Here is a 22,568-nt window from a genome sequence, read left to right as displayed (position 1 = left end):
TAATGGTCTGTCAAATAAAAGTTAGTGTAAACCTTGCCTTGAAATATTCAGAATTAGCTAATTATGTTATTTTAGTATTTTAACTCCAAAAGATAAACTGAATGCACAATGTATAATACCCATCCTTTTGTTTCTCTTAGGAACTGGTACCTACAAGCAGTACTAACGTTGTAGTAGCTCTTACACGGCTTTTTGAAATGTTGATTTGTCAAAGAGTACAAGAAGATCCCACCAACAAAAACATCCGTGCATGGATTATGGTTGGTTTTTTTAACCTGTAGAAAAATGTGTATTTGTTTCTGCATGTGCTGGTCTTCAAAAATAATTGGACTAGTGAAAACAATCTGGGATAAGAGATGTGAAACAATTTCACTACCTCCTTACTCCCGCCCCCCCAAACTTTGGAGATGCCCAGATGAGACACAAGTCTTAAAACTTACAAATATAGTTAAATATTCTACTATTTTTCCAGTTAACTGGGATAAGTAGTGTTTCTCTTAAATGTGCTTTTTAACTGACCAAGTAATCACCTAAAGCAAAGTGTCTTGTCTCTCTTAAAGGAAATAAATGTTCATGTAGCACTAATTGATTTGTTTGAGCAAGATTTCCTTGGGAGGAGTGTCTCCGGAGTGTTACACTAGTTAGGCGCTTTGTCTGACCTTATATGACTGTGCTGATGAGAATAAAAGTACTTAAAGTTGAATGAGAAAATTTCTAAACCTTAGTTTGTGCTTAGAAAATTCTGAGACCACATGGTTGACTCTTCTCAGGCTTTGTCTTGTGACATAATGCTTTAGTCAGTGGCCTTTATTTTTTTTTGTCTCATGTATATATATATGTGACATACATACATACATATACTTGAATAAATAATTTTGTTCGCTCTGTCTTTAAGTAGATTTCTAAAACTCTTCAGGCCTAGGTTGTTCACGGGTAACTTGTAGCACCTGTCTGCTCAACAATGTTTTCCAGAGCTCTGTAGTTTAGGCTGTGCAACATTCATATACTATGTCAACTTTTTACACTTTTGACCCTTGCAGGGCTGCTTTGCTTTTGCCACAGTTTGGTCCATTGGTGGAACTTGCGATAGTGACAGCAGAATCATTTTTGATAATTTCCTGAGGGAAACTTTGGCTGGGAAATCTGAACTAAATCCTATACCACCGAGTGTGGGAAAATGGGAGTGTCCCTTTAAAGAGGAAGGCTTGGTCTATGACTACCTGTTTGAGGTATGATTGGTTGCTTCTGCGTTTATTGAAGTACATTGTTACAGTCTGCATGGAAGGAAAATAGGGCTGGATGGACTTTCTAACTTTGCCAAGCTTGTTGGATGTTGAAGAGTGTTGATGTTGGATTAAATCCCAGAGTGCATTTTTCATTTATTTTTCCTTTTTATGCTAACCAAAATATTTTTTAGCCAATACCAAGATGCACATATCTGTTATATTTATAATGTTGCCACATTGTAGTTGTTCTGTAGCTAAGGTGACAGACGGAAATCTGGTTTTGAATAGTAGTAAAGGTGTGGAGAGCCTAGAAGAAAAGTGGGATCCTGAGCCCGTAGTTTGCTTATATTACAGTTTTATTCATAGTATTCATTGGAAATGGTAGATTATAATTATAATTCATATCATTATAACATATACTGATATATAATTATAATTTTTGCATGTGGTGTCCTGTTGATTTTTTTTGTTTGCTTGTTTTGACTGAAAGAAATCTTTCAGAAAAGATAGGAATCTAATCATAAGTATGTAATCTGACACCTCAGTAGTGTGAGGTAAAGCAAATTAAATATATGAACTTCTGAAATGGGTAATATACATTTATTAAAATTACTTATTTTAATTTTTCAAAAGTGAAGTAGTAGAGAAAAACTACCACATGTATAGAAGCTACACCAAACTATTTTACACCTCTGTTTCTTCCTAGCTGAAAGGAAAAGGAAGTTGGGTTCATTGGAATGAATGTATTAAAAACATTAATTACAGTGATACAAACATGAAGATTCAGGATATGATAGTCCCAACTATTGATACAGTCCGGTATACCTATTTGATAGACCTGTTCATTACCCATGGAAAGTAAGTTACCTCACTTTATTGCAAACAAATTTCTAAAATACTATTCATAGGTAAAAATATCACTGATATTTTTTCATTTACTCCATTGTTTTTATCAAGTCCTAAAAGTTCATTTGTCCTGTTAAGAATAGACGTTTACTACAAACACTACAATTTGTTACTTAAAGTCCGCCTTTGTGTTTTATTTTGTTTTGGTTTTTTTTTATGAAGCCTTACTATAATCCAGTTTTAGTATGCTTGTTCTGATAATGTTGGTATGACAGCCCAGAGTTTTTTGACCTTCTTTCTTTTGTAATGAAATTTATTTATTTTTTAATTGTTCCTTTGCTTAGTCATATCAAATTCAGTTACATTAGCTATGGTCAGATCATCTAGGAGAATAAAATATAGTCTAGCCTCAGGTTAAATTTCAAGACAGAAACTTTCATGAAGTATAAACTATTACAAGACTTATCGGGAGAAATTTAGCTCCCATGCATTCATACATACTCCAAAGCCAGTAGAATGAGGGAATAAAAATGTCTGTCTTCTTTGCCCCCTTTGTCTTCTTGGTGGCAGCAGTTAGGAGAGGATTATGTTATATGTTAAAGCATTTTGGTTTCTTGTTAAGTCATGTAATGTTTTTAGAGGTACAACGAGCAGGGCAGATTAGTAAAACCTCTGACTTGTAATTACAGTTAGTTTATAGTTTGTTAAACAGATTCCTGCAATCTCTGTGCTTTATTTTTTTCTTTGTGAAGACCGCTGCTTTTAGTGGGACCAGCAGGTACTGGGAAATCTGTATACATCAAGGACAAGTTAATGAACAACTTGGAAAAGGACAGCTATCTTCCCTTTTTCATGAATTTTTCAGCCAGAACCAGTGCAAATCAGACCCAGGTTAGTAGAACGGATAATTTACGTTACATGGGGATAGCATATGTGAATTTTTAATACGTGCTTTGCATATTCCTTTCTGTATTATAGAACATTATTATGGCCAGGCTGGACAAGAGGCGCAAAGGCGTCTTTGGCCCTCCAATGGGAAAAAAGTGCATTATTTTTGTAGATGATATGAACATGCCTGCTTTGGAGAAGTATGGTGCCCAGCCTCCTATAGAACTCTTAAGACAGTTCCTTGACCATGGATTTTGGTAAGTATTTGAAATACAATAGAAAATATTTTGTTGCTCCTTTCTTGTTACTTATTCACTTGAATTTTACTTTCCGAACTTTGTAAATGTTGAGATAGCTTGGGGTTATATAAAATTGTATTATTTAAAGTTGAAAAAATTCTTTGTTTTTCTTTATGTGCCTTTTCAGTTTGGGAAATTGATGATCAGGTTCAGTTTAGGTTTTTTAGAAGGTTTGATTATTGAATTAGGACAGTATTTGTATATGTAAATAAAATAATTCTTTTACACCAGGATTGTTTTAATGTCTGCGTTTTTCATTGTTTTCATTTTACTCCTCCTCAGAGTGAATTTGATTTTACTGGTAGTAGGCTTGAAGGAAAAGATGCAATAGGAGTCTTGCCTGCTTTTGAGGTTTTTGAATCTACTTAGGCTGGAAGATTAGATGACATGTTCCTGAGGTCCCTTCCAGCCTGATATATTCTGTGATTCCAGGCACTTCTCAAATACTGTTACTTTTCTGATTCCAGGCTTAAATATATTGAATAGGGATAATATATCTTGCTACATTTCAATTTTAAATACTTCAAAATTTCATGTCAGGTTTTTATAGCCACTTTAAACAATCTTTCTTTCAAATTAGCATGATTAATGGGGCATGGTTATAAGACTGTTTTTGCTTGGGGCTTTGGTTTTACTTTTGTTGTTATGCTGTGAAGGTTTTTTAATATAAGAATGTATTATGTAATATATATTTACGTACTCGGTGATATAGAGGTATGTAAGCTATAATAATTGTGTTTTATTTCTAACTGAGAATCACATTGCAATTTCTTCCCAAGGTACGATTTGAAGGAGACGTCTAAAATTACACTTGTTGATATACAGTTACTTGCTGCTATGGGCCCTCCAGGTGGCGGGAGGAATCCTGTTACTCCTCGGTTTTTGCGACACTTCAGCCTTTGCGCTATTAATTCTTTCAGTGATGAAACAATGATGCGCATCTTCTCTACTGTAGTAGCTTTCTACCTAAAGACTAGTGAGTTTCCTGTTGAGTTCTTCACAGTGGGAAATCAAATTGTCAGTGCAACTTTAGAGGTAAGAGGCAAATACTGTAATGGAAGTTTCCTTTCATTTGTTCAGTGAAGTTCCACTGGCCCTATAATAATTTTGTTGGCAATTAGGGTTTCTAGATATTATGCTGCTCTTTTTATTTTTGCATAATAGGTGGATATGCAAAGAAATAGGTAATTTTCTAGATTTTTCAGTTGTTTAAATCTACCATTCAAGCCTTCACTTGAAGGAGGACTTCATGTTATTAAAGGAAGTCAAGAGACCTGAGTGCTATTCCTGGCCATACAGCAGAATTCATTGCACTTTTCCCATTTGCTGTTTGGTTAGTACATGTACAGTCCAGAACTGTATGAGGTGCATCTCATATTTAGAAGTCTTTGAGATCTTTAGATGTTATTAGGATTTATTAAGAGTGAAATGTTTTTAATTTGTTAAATATAATTTTAAAATACAGTTTAAGATATTACTATAATAATTTAGCAGTTTTTACTCTTTGGTTGATTTTGTTCTTTTTTGTTGCAATTATCTTAAGGTTTATAAGAAAGCCATCAAAAATCTTTTGCCCACACCAAGCAAATCTCATTATACATTCAACCTGTGTGACTTCTCACGTGTTATCCATGGTTGCTTGCTCATTAAGAGGATATCAGTTGAAAGCAAACATGTAATGATTCGGCTGTTTGTACATGAGGTATTTCGTGTGTTCTATGATCGTCTAGTCGACGACACTGATAGAGCCTGGTTGTTCAGTTCAGTGAAGGATATTGTGAAAGAACATTTTAAAGAAGCATTTGATTCATTATTTTCACACCTGAAGCAAGGGGACACGCCTGTGAGTACCATGTTTGATCTATTGCAAAGCAGTTGTTTTCATTATGAATTTAGGGTGTGAAATTTTGTACCTAATGTGCTTGAAAATTTGAGCTGAATTTGGTAGAAGTGATGTTTGGAAGGGTTGAAATGTTAAATGTAAACATCCTTTAAAAAAAAAAAATTCAGTGTGGGCAAGTTTGTTACTTTTACATTTTAAAAAAGTGTGTGATAATGAAACAACAACTTGATTCTTAATTTAAAAAATATTGCAGCATTTAGCAAAAACATACAGATGTTTAAATTATCAAGCTTCAAGAATTATTAAGCTTCTAGATGTCGGCACATAGAAATAAAGCATCCAATTAATCCATAGGTCAGCAGAGCAACTTTATCAAAAAAATTTTGTTGCATATTTTTTTGAGATCTAGCAGCACATGCTGAATCTTTGGGCAGTGGGAGATCATAGTATCATTCAGGGTTGGAAGGGACCACAAGGATCATCCAGTTCCAACCCCCCTGCCATGGGCAGGGACACCCCACACTAGATCAGGCTGGCCAGAGCCTTATCCAGCCTGGGCTTAAACACCTCCAAGGAAGGGGCCTCGACCACCTCCCTGGACAAACCATTCCAGGGTTTCACCACTCTCATGGTGAAGAACCTCCTCCTCATATCCAGCCTGAATCTCCCCACCTCCAGCTTCATTCCATTCCCCCTAATCCTATCACTACCTGAGATCCTGAGAAGTCCTTCCCCAGCCTTCCTGTAGGCCCCCTTCAGATACTGGAAGGCCACAATGAGGTCACCTGGGAGCCTTCTCTTCTGCAGACTGAACAGCCCCAACTCCTTCAGTCTGTCCTCATAGGAGAGGTGCTCCAGCCCTCCGATCATCCTTGTGGCCCTTCTCTGGGCACGTTCCAGCACCTCCACATCCCTCTTGTAATAGGGGCTCCAGAACTGGACACAGTACTCCAGGTGGGGTCTCACCAGGGCTGAGTAGAGGGGGAGGATCACCTCCCTCGACCTGCTGGCCACACTTCTCCTGATGCAGCCCGGGATCTGATTGGCTTTGCAGGCTGCAAGTGCACACTGAGAGCTCATGTTGAGCTTCTCCTCCACCAGCACCCCCAAGTCTCTCTCCATCGGGCTGCTTTCCAGCCAGTTACTGCCCAGCTTGTATTTGTGCCTGGGATTGCTTCGACCCAGATGCAGGACCCTGCACTTGCTCTTGTTGAACTTCATAAGTAACACAAATTGCCAGAATAATTTAAGAATCACTACCACAAAAGTAACTGTGGTCTGCGTTTTAGTACTGTGCCTGAAGGGAGAAATGTAAGTATGAAATTCTTAAATGGGTTCCCAGAGGTCTGATTTACAGGATAAAGAAAGATTGCCTTTTAAAATTTAGCCCATAGTTGAGTTACTGTGTGGTAAACAGCATTCTGGAGTTAGGAATTTTAGCATTTAAAATGTTGCATAATCATGTTACACTGTTTTCCATGTTTTCTTCCCCTGTCAATTCACTGATGTATAGAAGAGATAACTGTGGTGTTAGTTATCTATTCATAATGTAATGAAAATTGTTAAACATACATCTGTATGCACTTGGTGTAATCTGAAGGTTGTGGTTATGGGTCTGTTAGTGGCTCTTTGAGCCAATTGAGCTCCAAGAAGAAATCATGAATAATTAGATGGTTTAATAAGGAAAATAGATAATTTTGAGGTGGGTATTGTCTGAGTCAAAATATTTGAGAGCGCTGCTTCTTGTATATTCGTCTAAGTTCTCCTTTGTATTCTGAAATTCCAGTGAGGAATATGTTCATTGAATATTAAACTTAATAATTTGTTGAATGCTTACAATAGGTAACAGAAGAAAACATGAGAGATTTGTTTTTTGGTGACTACATGGTTCCAGAACTTGAAGGAGATGAAAGACTTTATATTGAAATTCCAAGCATTCAGACGTTCAGTGATGTTGTGGAGCAGTGTCTGGATGAATATAATCAAACCCACAAAAAACAAATGAACCTGGTAATTTTCAGGTACATATGATCTGTATTATTAAGAGCTCTAAGCAGTAGTTGGTAGTTCAGTATATGCAGTTTTGTAGGCTGTGATTTTTATGTGTCTCCTTCCCTTTGATTATCAAAAAAAGTGTGGTGTTACATTTGTTTGGATGAAAGTCAACTGATTTTTCTCTTAATGCCCCTGTTTTTTCTACCTGAAAGTAAATAATGAGGTTTTCTTTAAAAAGGCTTCAAATATATTTTTTGGATGTTAAGGAAACATTGTACACCAAATCAGGTGGAAGCTCCGCTTCTGCTAGGCCTTTTACTGGTGTAGATGTGTGTCAGTTTTGCCTGCAGTCACTGGACTTTCATTTCCCCAAGGACAAGGATTCTAAGGTTGTGAGGTGCAGGGTAAGATACAACACAGATACAGCTGCATGTCTTCTCTGTTGTTATGCTGCACAGTCATGCCCTGCTTTGGGACATATACCCAGTCTGGTGCTGCAGCTAAACCTTTGAAAGGTTAGACTGTGTAGGCAGCTGTTAACTTAGCTTGTGGTCAGGCAGAGCTACAACTGAGAGAGTCGGAGGAGGTCACAACTTCTTTTCCCTGTTGCTTGACATTACTGACTCTTCGTATTTGCCAGTGGAAGCTGAGATGCAGATGCTTCTTTAAGGATTAGGGTTAGTTTAAGCACTTCCCATGACAGTTTATTTAAGTCTAGATAATTTTGACAAGCTGGATTTGTGAGTGTCTGGAGTATCTGTATATACAACTATGCTGGGAGTTTGAAGAGCTTTCAGCCTCTGATGAGAGGACACTTTCTGGACGTAGAAGTGATACTGAATAGCATCTAGGAAAGCTTGTCAGACTGTAGCCTAGGAGTCCAATCTCATGGAAAACATCTAGATTTGATTCCTTTCTTTTTCTAACCAATCAAAATGAGCAAGAATCTGTTTATCTTGAAATGCATTTACTTGTTTTCTTTTTGAGACTTTTAACTGCTGTTGAGTTTGCTTTTATTACCTCATGCTCTACACTTAAACAGACCATCTCCTGTTGACCTTGCTGCATATTCCAAGATAAACCATGCTTGTGTTTCCACAATAGATAGGATTGAAAGTAATGTGCAGATACAACTTTATGAAGATGGTGTTCCAATATCTATTTCACATGTAAGTTACAAAACACTGTCAGAGACAGAGGGATGAAAGAGGTCTGTTGGTATAAGTAATTTTCCCCCCAGCTGTTCCTTTAAAAAGTATTTAAGTCATTATACTTCAAGAAAGTTAAAACTGTTTACACTATTACGATATTAGGTAGAGAATTTATGTTGATTTTCTTTTTCTTCAAGACTTTTACCTATATAGTGCTTCTATTCTCACCACTGCCAATTCCTTTCAGTAACTTACAGTCACTTGTAATTTAGCTAACTACTGCTAAGTATAATAGAAGAATTGAGTTTTGTTTTATTTTGTCATGCAAGTCCTCTTTCTTTCTTCCTCCTCCCTACCACCCCACTCTGACTTCAGAAATCTATTTTGGAGATGCTGCTTCGATCTGTGTTTTACAGATATAGGTGTGTATAGGTGCACAAATGTGTATTTATTTCTGTCATGGTAACCAGCACATCCCAAATGCAGATATGCATTGGAGCACTTGTCTCGTATAAGCCGCATTCTGAAGCAGCCAGGAGGTAATGCGTTGTTGGTTGGAGTGGGAGGAAGCGGACGTCAGTCCTTGACTCGTCTAGCAGCATTCATGGCAAAGATGTCTGTTTTCCAACCAGAGATTTCTAGCACCTATGGTACAAATGAGTGGAGAGAAGATCTGAAAGTGAGTAGTAATAGCCCATTTGCACTTTGACATAATTTTGAGGAAGAATGTTTTGGAATGTGCAATAATTTAATTGCTTTGCATTTTTAGAGTCTTCTGAAGAATGCAGGTGTGAAAGGCTTGAAAACTGTCTTTATAATCACAGATGCACAAATTAAAGAAGAAAGCTTTTTAGAAGATATTGACAGTGTCCTCAATACTGGGGAGGTACCCAATCTTTTTGCAGCAGATGAAAACCAAGAAATTATGGAGGTATCTTTAGAAATGCTCTTTAATGTCACCTGCCTTTTAAGCTATTTTTATCAGTTCAGTCTACCAATAAATTACCTAGATATGCTTCTAGTTGTCACTGAAAGTGATTCTTCCTACAGACACAAGCATTCTTGCTTTGAGAGAGCCATATCCCTTGGCAAATGTTACTGTATTACTTTTTTCTTGCATGGAAGTTATGGAGTGTTTGATACTTGTATTCCATGTATTTTGGAAAGAACTCAGATTATAGTTCTAATAATCTTTCTCTATTACTATTTCATTAATTATTATTATAATAGTATTATAATCACAAAATAATGTGATAATTTTAGCATTTTTACAGTTCGTATTAACATATTCAATTAGTGTATGTTAAATCATGGCATACCTATAATATGCCAGCTGGAGTAAAGTTGGCATTCACTCATTTCACTCTGTTCCATCAAAATACTTCCAATTTTAATCTATTGCTACTACAGTAATATTCATAATTACTTTAAATTGCAGAATTATGTTAAATATGTGAAGTCTGCATTGGTAGAAGAATAATGTGAGTTTTAGGAGTTGGTAGTCGGTGTTTCATGGATTGTTAAATAATTGAGGACAGTAACATTTAGGTTGGATGTTAGGAAGAAGTTCTATACAGAAAGAGTGATTGCCCATTGGAATGGGCTGCCCGGGGAGGTGGTGGAGTCACCATCATTGGAGGTGTTCAGGAGGAGACTTGATGGGGTGTTTGGTGCCATGGGTTAGTTGTTTAGGTGGGTTGGATTGGTTGATGGGTTGGACGTGATGATCTTGAAGGTCTCTTCCAACCTGCTTTGGTTTATTCTATTCTAAATAAAGGTTTGGTTATTCTATTTTTCTAGAGATTTGACCTTATTTTTAGAGATGATTTGTTTTGGTAAATGAATATGTTTTGATGTTTGAAATGTAAATCTTCCTCTCCAGTCAGGTAAGTACAGCATATTTTAGTGTAATATTAAGACACAAAAAGAAAGTTATTAGTAAGTTAATGTCTTGAAATGGTTAGGGGACTTGTATGATGCTTAATGCATAGATGATGACAAAAGTATTTGAGTTCCTTGAGTTCCTTTTGTAGTAATGAGAGTGGTAATTTGCCTCAGCTCTTTGTATCTCTTAAATCTTTGAATGACTGAAGTCTGATAGTTGTATCTATCATTAGAAAACTTAAGGGAGCTAGTAATGAACTTCCATATTTCAGAATGTGCCTTAACCCTCAGGCTCATCTTAATGTGTTTTATCCATCTGGAATTCATCTTGGGATGGATTATCAGTGTTCTTGTTCTGACGTGTTCTCAGTTGCTCAAAGCAGCAGATGATAATTTCAAGAACAAGTTGTCAGTCTCACACAAACATCATAATCCTGTTCTCAGGTGGTATATGCTGCTTGTTCTCAATTTCTAGGTTATTCTACCTGTTTCTTTTATTTAAAAAAAATAAATCCTGCTTATGCTGTCATTGACAGAGTTAGTATAGAACTTCAGATGTGCTGAATGAGAAATTAAATAACTGTTTTTACCTATGTATTATTCCTAAGGGCGTTCGTGCAGTAGCTCATGCTGGCAGGAAACGTGAAGAACTCAGTCCTTTGGCCTTGTTTGCATTTTTTGTGAACCGCTGCAAAGCAAATCTCCATGTCGTGGTGGCATTCAGCCCTATTGGAGATGCTTTCCGCAATCGTCTGAGACAGTTTCCCTCGCTCATCAAGTGCTGTACTATTGATTGGTTCCAGGTATATGAAAATATCCATGCTCTTTCCTCAACAAGCTGCTTCCATTTTCTAATAGTCTCTATTTTTTCATCCCATTAGACTTTTCTTGTCTTCTGTAGAGAATACTCAATATTTTTCAAAATTTGAAATTGAGTAGGCATATTTTTTTCTCTTTGGTGTGACAGCTCAGTATTTCTACAACTAAATCTAAATTGTCTTGCAACAAATTCTGTGTATCTGAAGTAGTGAATAGTCTGTTTATGTTAATCTGTTGTTTTATTGCAGTATGTGTGTGTTTGGACAGACTACAGTAACCATTTCCTTGTGATTGTAAAATGGCCATAATTTCTGCCTGAAGATCATGCATCATTGGAGTGACTAGCAAATACAAGTCCTGTTGTTTATCAGTAGATTTTGTTTTACAGTGGAATGAAACCTTGGAAAATACTTAACAATCCATGATATAATTAGTGTGGCTCTCAATAAAATAAAAATGGCTCTATGGCTTGGCCTGGTGCTGTCATTAATTAATTTTTCTGACGAAGGATGACAGACACAGAAAGGTTTGTATGGAATGGCAATGTGTAGCTTTTAACTAGAAGATCATCCAGGAGTTGCCAGAAAGGTTTGCTGCCTGATCTAACCCTTTTATCAGTTCATGGTTCTTGTGACATAGTGTGGTCTAGTAAGTCTCGTTCTGAATGGTAAAAATTGTTTTTAAAGTACAAAGTCTGCTAACAGCTGGATTTTACAAATGCATCTCCTTCACTTTCCCCTCAGCCGTGGCCAGAAGATGCCCTTGGACATGTGGCAAATAAGTTCCTGGAAACACTTCAGCTCACAGACAATGAGCATCAGGAAATTGTGCCCATCTGTAAATACTTTCACACTTCAGTTATGTCACTCTCTGGAAGGTCAGTTATAGAAATATTAGGAAGGATTTTGCTGTTGAAAGCAGTAGATTGAGCAAAAGAGTACTCTAAAGCAGGTCATCTAGAAGTAAGAAACAACAAAATATATATAGACTGAGTTTCGTTACTACTAATTTCTGTCATAAAAGTTAATGTATGCTATCTTCCTGCATAAAACTACTGTACAAAATTGTTTACTGCTGTTATTTGTCAGTTAAATAACACTTCAAGTGATAATTCAGCTAAAAAAAAAAACAAACCAGGTGAAAACAAAACTCTTAAGTTGCCTCTTTTATTTTCTTTTTATAAAATAGGTTCTTGCAAAGTCTGGGACGCCATAATTATGTTACTCCTACTTCTTTCCTTGAGCTTCTTGCTGGTTTTCAGAAACTTCTTACTCAGAAACGAGACGCTGTAATGAAAGCCAAGAAGAAATACCTGAACGGACTAGATAAACTAGCTTTCGCTGAATCACAAGTGAGTTAGGACTAAAATGGAACTGCAAATAGGAAGTGTTTGGCAAAGGCAGGTTTTTTCCCAGAGAAGTCAGTCAAAAATAGTAGTTCTGATTTTGTTCAGCCTGAACTTCCTTTCATCAGTAGAACAATAAGGAATTAATTTTGCTTTTTCTACAATTGTAACAGTTGTGCTGGAGGCCACAGACCTCTAAGCATGTATTGCTATGCAGAGTATGAACAGAACTTGCCTTTCCTAAGGGGTTAACAGGGAGCGTAAGTAAGTGAGCATAGCTCTTAAAACCGGTGATTGTACATGTGGGATAAAAATAAGTTTTGATTTGAAACTGAATGCTATTTCTTTCTATTAATAAGTTAGCAGTTTGCTAATTGCTGTTAGCACTTCTGAATTCTGCCCGATTCTTCTGCATATGTATAGGTTGGTGAAATGAAACAGGAACTAGTTCAGCTGCAGCCCAAACTGGAAGAGGCTAAATTGGATAACGCAAATATGATGAAGGTAGAGTTATACAAATACAGCTTTGTAGTTTTTAGTGTAAGCATGTGTATACTTGAGATCCATCATTTCACCTCTGTAATAATTAGCTTTGAATAAGAATTCTTAATCATACAATATACTTTTATTTCAGTATTCCAACTGATTGTAGACAGATTTTAAACAATATGCCTGTATAAGGTTACTCATAAATAACTTTCAGAAGGAGCTCAGTTGAGGTTTTTGAGCTCACTTCTTATTTACTGCTATTTGCAGTAATATGAAACTTGTCACTGTTTATACTTACATCCTTAGAACTGGAAGAAAATTCTGTTCTTTTTGCAAGTCCTTGCTTAAGCTCCATGCTGAAGGATGTTAGAGGGACTTTCATGCTGGATTTCTCAAGATCATTCACATACATTGCAAAAGTAATAAATAGCTCTTCAGCATACGAAATAAACAACCATTTTGCACAGTCTGTCTCTGCATATACAGGGATTATATACTTGATTTTTAAAAGGATCCTTACAAGAATTAATATAAATTTAGTGGGGCATAGGATCTAATCTCTCAGATGTTTTTGAAAGTTCTGGCTAACAAAAATACACTTACCTAGTACCTTCCTGTTGCGTAACAAACCAGCAAGTTTTCATTGGTATTTTTATGTACTTGCTTCTGATTTGTGTTTTTACAGATACAGTGATATCTTTTCCACCTACTCTTACAAACCTCTAAGAAAACTAGATGCTACTATGTAGAACTGTCAAGGGAGGACTTGGGTGAAGACTTGGCTCATCACTGAAAAGAAAATACCTTGCAGCAGTCAATGTTATAGATCATGTAGTTCTAAAAACTCACCATAGTAATTTTTTTTTTCTTTTGAAACAGCCTGATGCACAGTCAGGAAGAGTTTGTCTCCTGAACTTTAAGCATATTTTAATTAGCTAATATTGTCAGTAATGTGATTTAAATTTTCTCTTCATATTTTACAGTATTCCAGTGCTGTACTAAGTCTTTACAATTTATTTGATCATTCACTGCTCAATAGGAAGCTCACTCATATGTTTTTCATTAGACTATAGAAACAGAATCTGCAGAAGTAGAACAAATAAGAAAAAGTGTGAAAGTAGATGAAGAAATTGCTACAGAAAAAGCTGAAGCAGCTCAGACACTGAAGAATGAATGTGAGAGAGACCTGGCAGAGGCAATTCCAGCCCTGGAGGCAGCACTCGATGCTCTTGACACTTTGAAGGCAAGTTGATCTAAACTTCACCATTTGAAAAAGTTATTTGACAATTCTGTTTATTTGACAAAGAATGCACTAAGGGAAGGGAATTTGCCAAGTGTTAAGTTTTCTCAGTTTTAGCAACAGAGACAACTTGTACAATCGCTATTCAGTGTATTGCCTCTTAAGGTACTCAGAGTACCAAGGTGTGCGTGCATTTGTAAAAAGTGTTTGCAATAAAGCCCACTTGTGGGAAAAGTAACCAACACCTGAAGTTACCAGCAGTGGTACCAGGAGAATTTCCTCTTTCAACTAAGTTAATGCTGACCCCCAGTGCATTAACATGGCATTTGTTTATGGCTAGGAATTACCTGGATTGGATCTTTGTTTAAAGGTTTGGGTTTCGTCATGACTTACATGTGATCTGAAAGTAGTAGTGTTGAAAAAGTCCTGCAGGAATTTAATATGGTAGGAGGTAGTTTAATAAGAGTTATGAAGTGTATGAGATGTTAGATAACACTTGTGGAAGTGTATTAAAAAATGTAATTTTGATTAATCACTAATTTGCAATTATTAGCATTTATTTAATTTTCATTTCCTTTGCATGGGAAAGGATTGATTAACGTTGTTAACTCTGTTGCACACACTGTATCATCCCTTATAAAAGTCCTCTATGATTATGCTCATTGGTAATGATATTATGCTTTCCTTTTTATTTTCTATTATTTCATTTGTCTTAGTGGTGAGACAGATACAGCATTTGCCATATTTTTTGAATGTGATTTGTATTTTAGCCTTCTGATATATCAATTTTGAAATCGATGAAAAATCCTCCATCTGGTGTCAAACTTGTCATGGCTGCTGTCTGTGTCATGAAAGACATAAAACCCAATAAGATAGCGAATCCTTCACGGACTAGAGGCAAGGTAAGATGGCAGACAATAGTTTCAAATAAACACGTAGTTGATTTTCTCAACACAAAACACTTGTTCAATAAATGATATTGCCCAAGATCTACTAAAATAAACAAGTACTTACACCCTCCATCTGTTATTTTACTGAGATCTTCAAGAATTCCAGATTTTTCTAACTTTTGTAATATGCAACTTCTAATTTGCTTGAATTGGGTAACACATAACTCTTCTCTGAGATGCTGCTCAATTTTTGGCTTCAGTTATGGTTAGGGGGAAGTACTTGATCTGATAAACTTTCTCCTTTATTGATTTCTTGAAGATGTACAAGGTCATCAGTATTAAATATGCACAAGTTTTTATTTGTGTGTTTGTTTTAAAGCTTGAAAAGATATTTCCTAATGTGTTTCGTAGGTTTTGGATTACTGGACTCCAAGCAGGCAACTCCTTGGTGATGTGAATTTCTTGAAGGATTTGGAACTGTATGACAAGGACAATATTCCAGTAAGACTTCTGTCTGTTTTTTCAGTGCTATTTACCCTGGAGAGACTTTCTTGCAGGGGAAAAAAATAATACTGTATCAGAGGCCCCATTTGTGCCAAGCTAGTCAACTTCTGTTACAACCAGTGGTCTTACTAGATGATAGGGGAGCTCTGTAAGATGAGTATAGTCACAGCAGGCGAGTCATGCTGCTTCAGAGTGAGCCTTCTAAGTGGCATTTCAGAAGGTTCCCCTTGGGAATTTGTAAAGTTTCTATAAAAGCCTGTTTTCTATTTGAATGAGATGTCCTTCTGTATACAAATGTTTCTAACTTTGTAATATACCTGTGGAATCTCATCAAAAGGTAAAAATAACACCTTTTAAAAACCTTTTAAAAAACTCTATCAGGGTAAATAATCTGTTCTGTCTCTTGTTCTGTGTCCCAAAATGGCCCTAAGCAAGTACCTTGGAAGGAAAAGGAATGGTATATATGATTTCTCCAAATATTCTTCCAGCCTCTGGCACTTTAAATGAAGGACTCCTAAAGCTAAGTGACTTAAAATGAATCTCTCTTCTGTAATTTCTGTAGTTCCCTTAAGACCATGTAAACTTTCTGTATCCACAAGGCTTTTTTACAAAATATTCCAGGATTCTAAGCAGTATAAAAAGCTCTCTCCTTCTGTTTCCTCTGAACCTGGGTCCTTTTAACCTCATTTGATGTATTCTGGTTTGGAATTTGGTTGGGTTTTTTTGTGAAACCAGGGAACATTTGATCCCGGTCCAACCTTTTTATGCCTTTTTTTGTGCTAATTTTTCTAAATCAGTTACTCTGGCATTATAAAGTTCTTTCTATTTTTAAATAACTGCTCACACTAATGGTAGGTTTTTTAAATAACTGCTCACACTAATGGTAGTTTCCAGTTGTATTATCTGGTTGAATGAATACTGACAAAGTGGGTAGTATTTGAAGTATGAAAGATAGAAAATAAATTCAGAAATGTATGAGCTATATAACTTGATTTAAAATATGACTGTCTCCCCTGGGATTTACTATCCAGGAGCATGACTCTTGCCTTTTGCCCAGTTGAATGCGCTTTGCCCTTTGTAAAACTGATCCCCAAAAGTAGGCACATGCAATGTGCCTACAGTGTAACTGGGTAAGATTTTGGTCTTACACTACTAGAAACACATTTTCATAATGATTCTCTTCAGTTATGCCTTGAGAAAAGGTAGCAAATGGTGAAATTAGCATGTTTTGAAGAAGAGACAGAGTTAAGGTTTCTATATGACTGTAATGCTCTTAGCACTTAGGTGGCTGCCGCATTGAAGATGTACCAAAGGAATTGTTATAAAGGATAAGGACAGGATTAGGATGAAAACAAGAAAAGACCACAAAGCTTGGTAGGAAAATCAAAAGACACAACTCAGCAGTGGTGTCTGTCACAGTGAACACTGAGTTCTTCTTTCCTGCTTCTCATGGTATAGAGAAACACCAACCAGTTAGTATAATTTTGAAGTGTTAGCCACAAGACTTTTGATGAGCTATAATGTTTTTGTTATTCAGGCAGCTATCATGCAGAAGATTCGGGCTGAATACTTGACTAATCCTGCGTTTGATCCACAAAAGGTGGCTAAGACTTCCTCAGCAGCGGAGGGTTTATGTAAATGGATTATGGCAATGGAGGTGTATGACAGGGTTTCAAAGGTGCGTTTTTGTTCCTAGTCCTTCAGTACTATAAAATGTTTCTTTTGCTCGGCACATTCACTGAAAGCATTGTATTAAATAATAACATTACAAAAATATGTTATAAGAATTTGTGTTATGGTTGTAATTGAACAGATTGTTGCACCCAAGAAAGATCGTTTAAGAGAGGCAGAGCAGTCCTTAGCAGAGACAATGACACTCTTGAATCAGAAGAGAGAAGAACTTGCAGCAGTTGAAAATCGTCTGGCTGATTTGGAACGAACCTTCACAGAGAAAACTGAAGAAAAGGCTCGTTTAGAATTCCAGGTTGATCAGTGTGCAAAACAATTAGAACGAGCAGAGAAGTTGATTGGAGGCCTTGGTGGAGAGAAATCAAGGTCAGGTTAAAGTTCAGATGTCAGATCTGACAGCCATTGTAGAAATAGACTTTGTATTTCAGCTCTCTGAGCCTTTAATGATGTAACTCTATACTGCTTAGGAGCATAACATTATGACCCTTGAAACATTTCTCACTGGTTGTAATGTAAAAATATGGGCAGCAACCTTGAACGAATCATGGAGAAAGTCTTTCAAACAAGAATAAAAGACATAACTGCGGTCCCCTTATTCTTCGCCTGAAGTTAACAACGATAACAATGTTGATTTTAATCATCAGTATCATTAATGTGGAGGTTTCAGCACTTTTTGTTGTCTTTTGGCATCTTGTTATAGATGGAGTAAAGCTGCAAATGATCTTCAGGACGTATATGATAATTTGACAGGAGATGTTCTGGTATCAGCTGGTGTGATAGCATATTTGGGAGCTTTCACTGCTGAGTTTCGAGAAGAATGTACCAAAGACTGGAGTAAACTGTGCAAGGTTGGAAGATTATCTTACCTGTTTAAATATATATTTGTGCTTTTTTCAGACTACTGCAAAATAGTTCAAAAACCTCTTGTTTGTTTAATATGGCATCCTGGCCTGCATTAGGAATAGTGTGGCCAGCAGGAGCAGGGGAGTCATTCTGCCCCTGTACTCAGTGCTGGTTAGGCCACACCTTGAGTACTGTGTCCAGTTCTGGGCCCCTCAATTTAAGGAGGACATCGAGACTCTTGCACATGTCCAGAGAAGGCAACAAGGCTGGGGAGAGGCCTCGAGCACAAGCCCTGTGCGGAGAGGCTGAGGGAGCTGGGGTTGTTTAGCCTGAAGAAGAGGAGGCTCAGGGAAGACCTTATTGCTGTCTGCAGCTACCTGAAGGGTGGTTGGTCTCTTCTCCCAGGCAACCAGCACCAGAACAAGGGGACACAGTCTTAAGCTGTGCCAAAGGAAGTTTAGGCTGGAGGTGAGGAGGAAGTTAGCCATTGGAATGTGCTGCCCAGGGAGGTGGTGGAGTCATCATCCCTGGAGGTGTTCAAGAGGGGATTGGACGTGGCACTTGGTGCCATGGTCTAGTCATGAGGTCTGTGGTGACTTGATGATCTTTGAGGTCTCTTCCAACCTTATTGATTCTATAATTCTACGGTTCTATTCTATGATTATTAGCCTAGTAAAACTCATTAAGATCAATGGGATGAATTGTGTAAATTTTAATTAAATCAGTGAATGTACTCTTGACTTAGAGTAAAATTTAAAAACTGGGAGGTCATAATTGACCTTGTAAGGCTTGATTATTACTTAAAATCTTGGATTTTCCTCTATTTTGCCTTTAAATGAAAGAATTAACTTGTGTAAAACAATTCTATAACTTACACTGGCACTATTTGTTAATTAAATGGTTGATGATGCTGCTTGTAAAGGGACAGTTCCAACTTACTGATGCCGTAACTCACATCTCAAATGATTTGAAGTCACTGATTGTGACTGTGACAGTAAACAGTAAAAATCAGCACTGGATCACTGCATTAAGATAATGCTAGACGTTTTCCAGCTGTGTGTGACTTTCTTAAGGTAGCACATTGTCATAATTTCACATAACAAAATATGTACATTGAGAATGTACAAAAAACAGGACAAATCCCACAAGCATCCTTAGCTACTTATTTTTCTTAGGATTTTTAGTTTTACTTGACCTGTTTCAAACTTTAAGAAGGAACTTCTTCTTGTCAGTTTGAATTGAAATAGCATTTCATAAAAGATGTAAAGAAACAATGAATAAAGATAAATAGGATTTTATTTTGTCTTTTTTTTTTTTTCCAGGAGAAAAATATCCCTTGTTCTGAGAATTTCTCTTTGAGTAATACTCTTGGTGACCCAATAAAAATAAGAGCCTGGAATATTGCTGGTTTACCAAGTGACAAGTTTTCTGTAGACAATGGGATCATTGTTGACAATTCAAGACATTGGTATGTGATAAAAACGTTTAGTTTTAAAATCAAAAAATGTTTTTGCTACTTAAAGAAGCCAAACCAAACCCAAACAAAACAAAATCAGCCAAACCTGAACCAAACTGTAACCATGTACCTTTTGTAGAGACAATGTAGTCAAAATGAGGAGTGGAATTTTAATGTTAAACATTTTAATGTTATTTATTTACTTATTGTGAGCACTTGGGAAACTGTCTTGTACATTCTAGGCCCTTAATGATTGATCCTCAAGGTCAAGCAAATAAATGGATCAAGAATTTTGAGAAAGAAAATCACCTGAATGTTATTAAGGTCAGTGACACAGCTTACATGAGAACTGTGCAGAACTGTGTTCAATTTGGAACTCCACTTCTGCTGGAAGATGCTGGAGAAGAGCTAGACCCATCACTTGAACCGCTGCTTCTGAAACAGACTTTTAAACAAGGTACAGCAAAATTAATTCTGAACCCTGCAGTAGATTTCATTAATGCTCATCTTGCAATCCGTTACTCTCTGGTCAGGGCAATCCCAAGCCCTGATACAGGCTGGCCAGCGACTGGCCTGAGTTTAGCCCTGAAGAAAAGGACTTGGGGTTGATGATGAATGAGAAGCTCAACATGAGCCACTATTGAGCCACCAATGTGCACTTGCAGCCCAGAAAGCAAATCATATCCTGGGCTGCATCAAAAGAAGCATAGCCAACAGGTCGAGGGAGGTGATTCTTCCCCTCTGCTGCACTCTGGTGAGACCCCATCTGGAGTACTGTATCCAGTTCTGGGCCCCTAGTATAAGAAGGATCTAGATGTCCTGGAACATGTCCAGAGAAGGGCCACAGGATTATCAGAGGGCTGGAGCTGCTCTTCTATGGAGGCAGACTGAGGAAGGTGGGGCTATTCAGTCTGCAGAAGAGAAGGCTCTGAGGAGACCTTATTGTGGCCTTGAAGTATCTTAAGGAAGCCTACAAGAAAGCTGGAGAGGGACTTTTTAGGGTGTCAGGAAATGATAGGACTAGGGCAAATGGAACAAAAATAGAGATGGGTAGATTCAGATTGGATGTTAGGAAGGAATTGTGCACCAAGAGGGTGATGAGACACTGGAACAGGTTGCCCAGGGAGGTGGTAGAAGCCCCATTCCTGGAGGTTTTTAAGGCCAGGCTGGATGTGGCTCTGAGCATCCTGAGCTAGTGTGAGGTGTCCCTGCCCATGGCAGGGAGGTTGGAACTAGGACCTTGAGGTCCCTTCCAACCCTCACATATCTGTGCTCTCTGGTTTGCTGCTGCCTGAGGTAAGGGGAATGTAATTTCACAACAGTCTGAAGTTCTAATTTACTTTTAAATAAATGTCATTCATATGTGATGTTATAGTGTGTTGAGGAATGGCTTGAATTGCAGGGACATGGTTCTATGGAACAACTGTATAATCAGAGTGTATAGGCCAGACTCCATCTTGCTGTTTACTGCTCACAGCTTAGCTGGTATGCTAATGTAGCAAGGTTACCACAGCCCTGTGACTGTGCTTGCAGCTTCTCATAAGATAGCACCATGTGAAATAGTTACTTACAAGATAGTAGCATGTGAAACAAAGTATATATGCGAAACAAAGACCTACTGAGAAAGGAGGTTGTGGAGTTGCACGTAGGCCTAACCGCAAGTAGGTCGGATAATATGATGTAACCCTGGACTAATAGCTAATAGAATAATGACACGTATGCATATTTAGCTGCTGAATATACTATATAAGTTGTGTTTTTGAACAATAAAGTTGAAGCCTGATTACCAATCATTGATTGTCTGCTCGATGCTTCCCACCGCAACAATAGTGGTTTGATGTGATAACTTTTGATGTGTTACTGTAGGAGGCTGAATGCAGACACTGGACCCTGCAAAGGGAAGATTGTTAATGGAATTGTTTTGCTTGTTCATTTTCATGTTTTAATCTAATACTAACATCTGCTAAATTTTGTACCAATCAGGAAAACCTGTCCAGGCATTTAGCTTAAGCCACAATTTTCCTGTTTTACTGTGAAACTTGCAAGTAGCTACGAAATTGTTTTTCAACATTTCTTTCTTTTCCTCAAATAAAAGTGAGAGAAATGCAGAGAAGCACAATAATTCCATGAGTCTCCACTATTGTGTATGCATATTGGAAGCACTGTAGTAATTGAATTGATTTGATTTCTTCTGCTTAAAGTGTGGGCTTGCTGAAGTCTCTGAGAATTTTTCAGAGTATTAATTTATTTATTCATTTTTACTTTGCCAGAAATTTGCCACTGACAAGAAATTTGCTTTTATTTAATTACCAAAGTTACTTATTTATTTCTGTGGGTACTTGAAGTATATAATTCTTTTTAACATCTCTCTCTTTAGGAGGCATGGACTGTATCAGACTTGGTGGGGCCGTTGTTAAGTATTCCAGTGATTTCAAGTTGTTCATTACCACTAAACTGAGAAATCCACACTATATGCCTGAAGTAGCTTCAAAAGTATCTGTACTCAATTTTATGATAACACCAGAGGGACTTGAAGACCAATTGCTAGGCATTGTTGTAGCAAAAGAGAGGTAAGTCTCTCTTTATGGCAAATAGCTGTTAGAATTACTTACGGCATACTTCCAAGAATATGAGAGGTGAATATATTGTAAGTAAAATTAGTGGTGTGAATGTCTCTCACTAACAGCTTTTTAAAAAGGGTTATTTTTCTAGTTTTTATATCTGAAAAGTTTTTTGAGGAAGCATATTGCCATGTTCACTGTGAGATGAGTTTCCAGAATTTAATTAAAATAACATGTATGAAATAAGTGTTTTCATGGTGCTTTTCTCATTCAAGATGGTTAGGTTGAAGCATTTTGAGTATTTAGCTTTAATTTCATATTAAACAAATGCACAGTACCTCTGAAACAGATTATAGATCTTATTGAACCCTTACAGATATTCAGAGAAGTGCCATCTGGCTTGTGTGGAAATGTCAGTATCATTGGGCTATTATACTCAGTTTGCTAACAAAGTGTTTCCAACAGTAACCATATTCTGCATATCACATGGGTGATATGCAGGAAAATGAGGATGCAGACATTTGCAAGATGCTAAAATGGTCAGGTCTAGACTATAATTTCCAAATACTGAACTGAAGTTACGCAGAGAAATCTGCATTT

The 22,568-nt window shown here is 37.1% G+C and overlaps 1 protein-coding gene across 6 annotated transcripts in view; it reads left to right on the top strand.

The window, feature by feature from the left end:
- Positions 1 to 22,568, top strand: part of DNAH12 (dynein axonemal heavy chain 12) — a 71,606-nt gene that overhangs the window by 33,360 nt on the left and 15,678 nt on the right. For 5 of the 6 annotated variants that reach the window (XM_068163694.1, XM_068163695.1, XM_068163697.1 and 2 more), the window contains 23 exons: positions 141 to 260; positions 1,041 to 1,229; positions 1,933 to 2,084; positions 2,825 to 2,963; positions 3,051 to 3,217; positions 4,039 to 4,294; positions 4,803 to 5,102; positions 6,945 to 7,123; positions 8,735 to 8,927; positions 9,018 to 9,179; positions 10,741 to 10,935; positions 11,695 to 11,828; positions 12,140 to 12,302; positions 12,720 to 12,800; positions 13,852 to 14,028; positions 14,796 to 14,927; positions 15,327 to 15,416; positions 16,957 to 17,097; positions 17,233 to 17,474; positions 17,809 to 17,956; positions 19,274 to 19,419; positions 19,650 to 19,864; positions 21,785 to 21,977. In XM_068163694.1, the coding sequence (XP_068019795.1) occupies positions 141 to 260; positions 1,041 to 1,229; positions 1,933 to 2,084; positions 2,825 to 2,963; positions 3,051 to 3,217; positions 4,039 to 4,294; positions 4,803 to 5,102; positions 6,945 to 7,123; positions 8,735 to 8,927; positions 9,018 to 9,179; positions 10,741 to 10,935; positions 11,695 to 11,828; positions 12,140 to 12,302; positions 12,720 to 12,800; positions 13,852 to 14,028; positions 14,796 to 14,927; positions 15,327 to 15,416; positions 16,957 to 17,097; positions 17,233 to 17,474; positions 17,809 to 17,956; positions 19,274 to 19,419; positions 19,650 to 19,864; positions 21,785 to 21,977 (3,914 nt within the window). The remainder of the gene's footprint in view (positions 1 to 140; positions 261 to 1,040; positions 1,230 to 1,932; positions 2,085 to 2,824; positions 2,964 to 3,050; positions 3,218 to 4,038; positions 4,295 to 4,802; positions 5,103 to 6,944; positions 7,124 to 8,734; positions 8,928 to 9,017; positions 9,180 to 10,740; positions 10,936 to 11,694; positions 11,829 to 12,139; positions 12,303 to 12,719; positions 12,801 to 13,851; positions 14,029 to 14,795; positions 14,928 to 15,326; positions 15,417 to 16,956; positions 17,098 to 17,232; positions 17,475 to 17,808; positions 17,957 to 19,273; positions 19,420 to 19,649; positions 19,865 to 21,784; positions 21,978 to 22,568) is intronic. The other variant, XM_068163696.1, reaches the window with a different exon arrangement.

The sequence above is a fragment of the Melanerpes formicivorus genome, unplaced genomic scaffold (assembly GCF_026170545.1).
Source record: "Melanerpes formicivorus ecotype bairdi unplaced genomic scaffold, bMelFor1.0.p_v2 SCAF_74, whole genome shotgun sequence".
Lineage (NCBI taxonomy): Eukaryota > Metazoa > Chordata > Aves > Piciformes > Picidae > Melanerpes > Melanerpes formicivorus.
The sequence above is the reverse complement of the archived record's forward strand: the minus strand, read 5'-3'. Positions and strand labels throughout refer to the sequence as shown.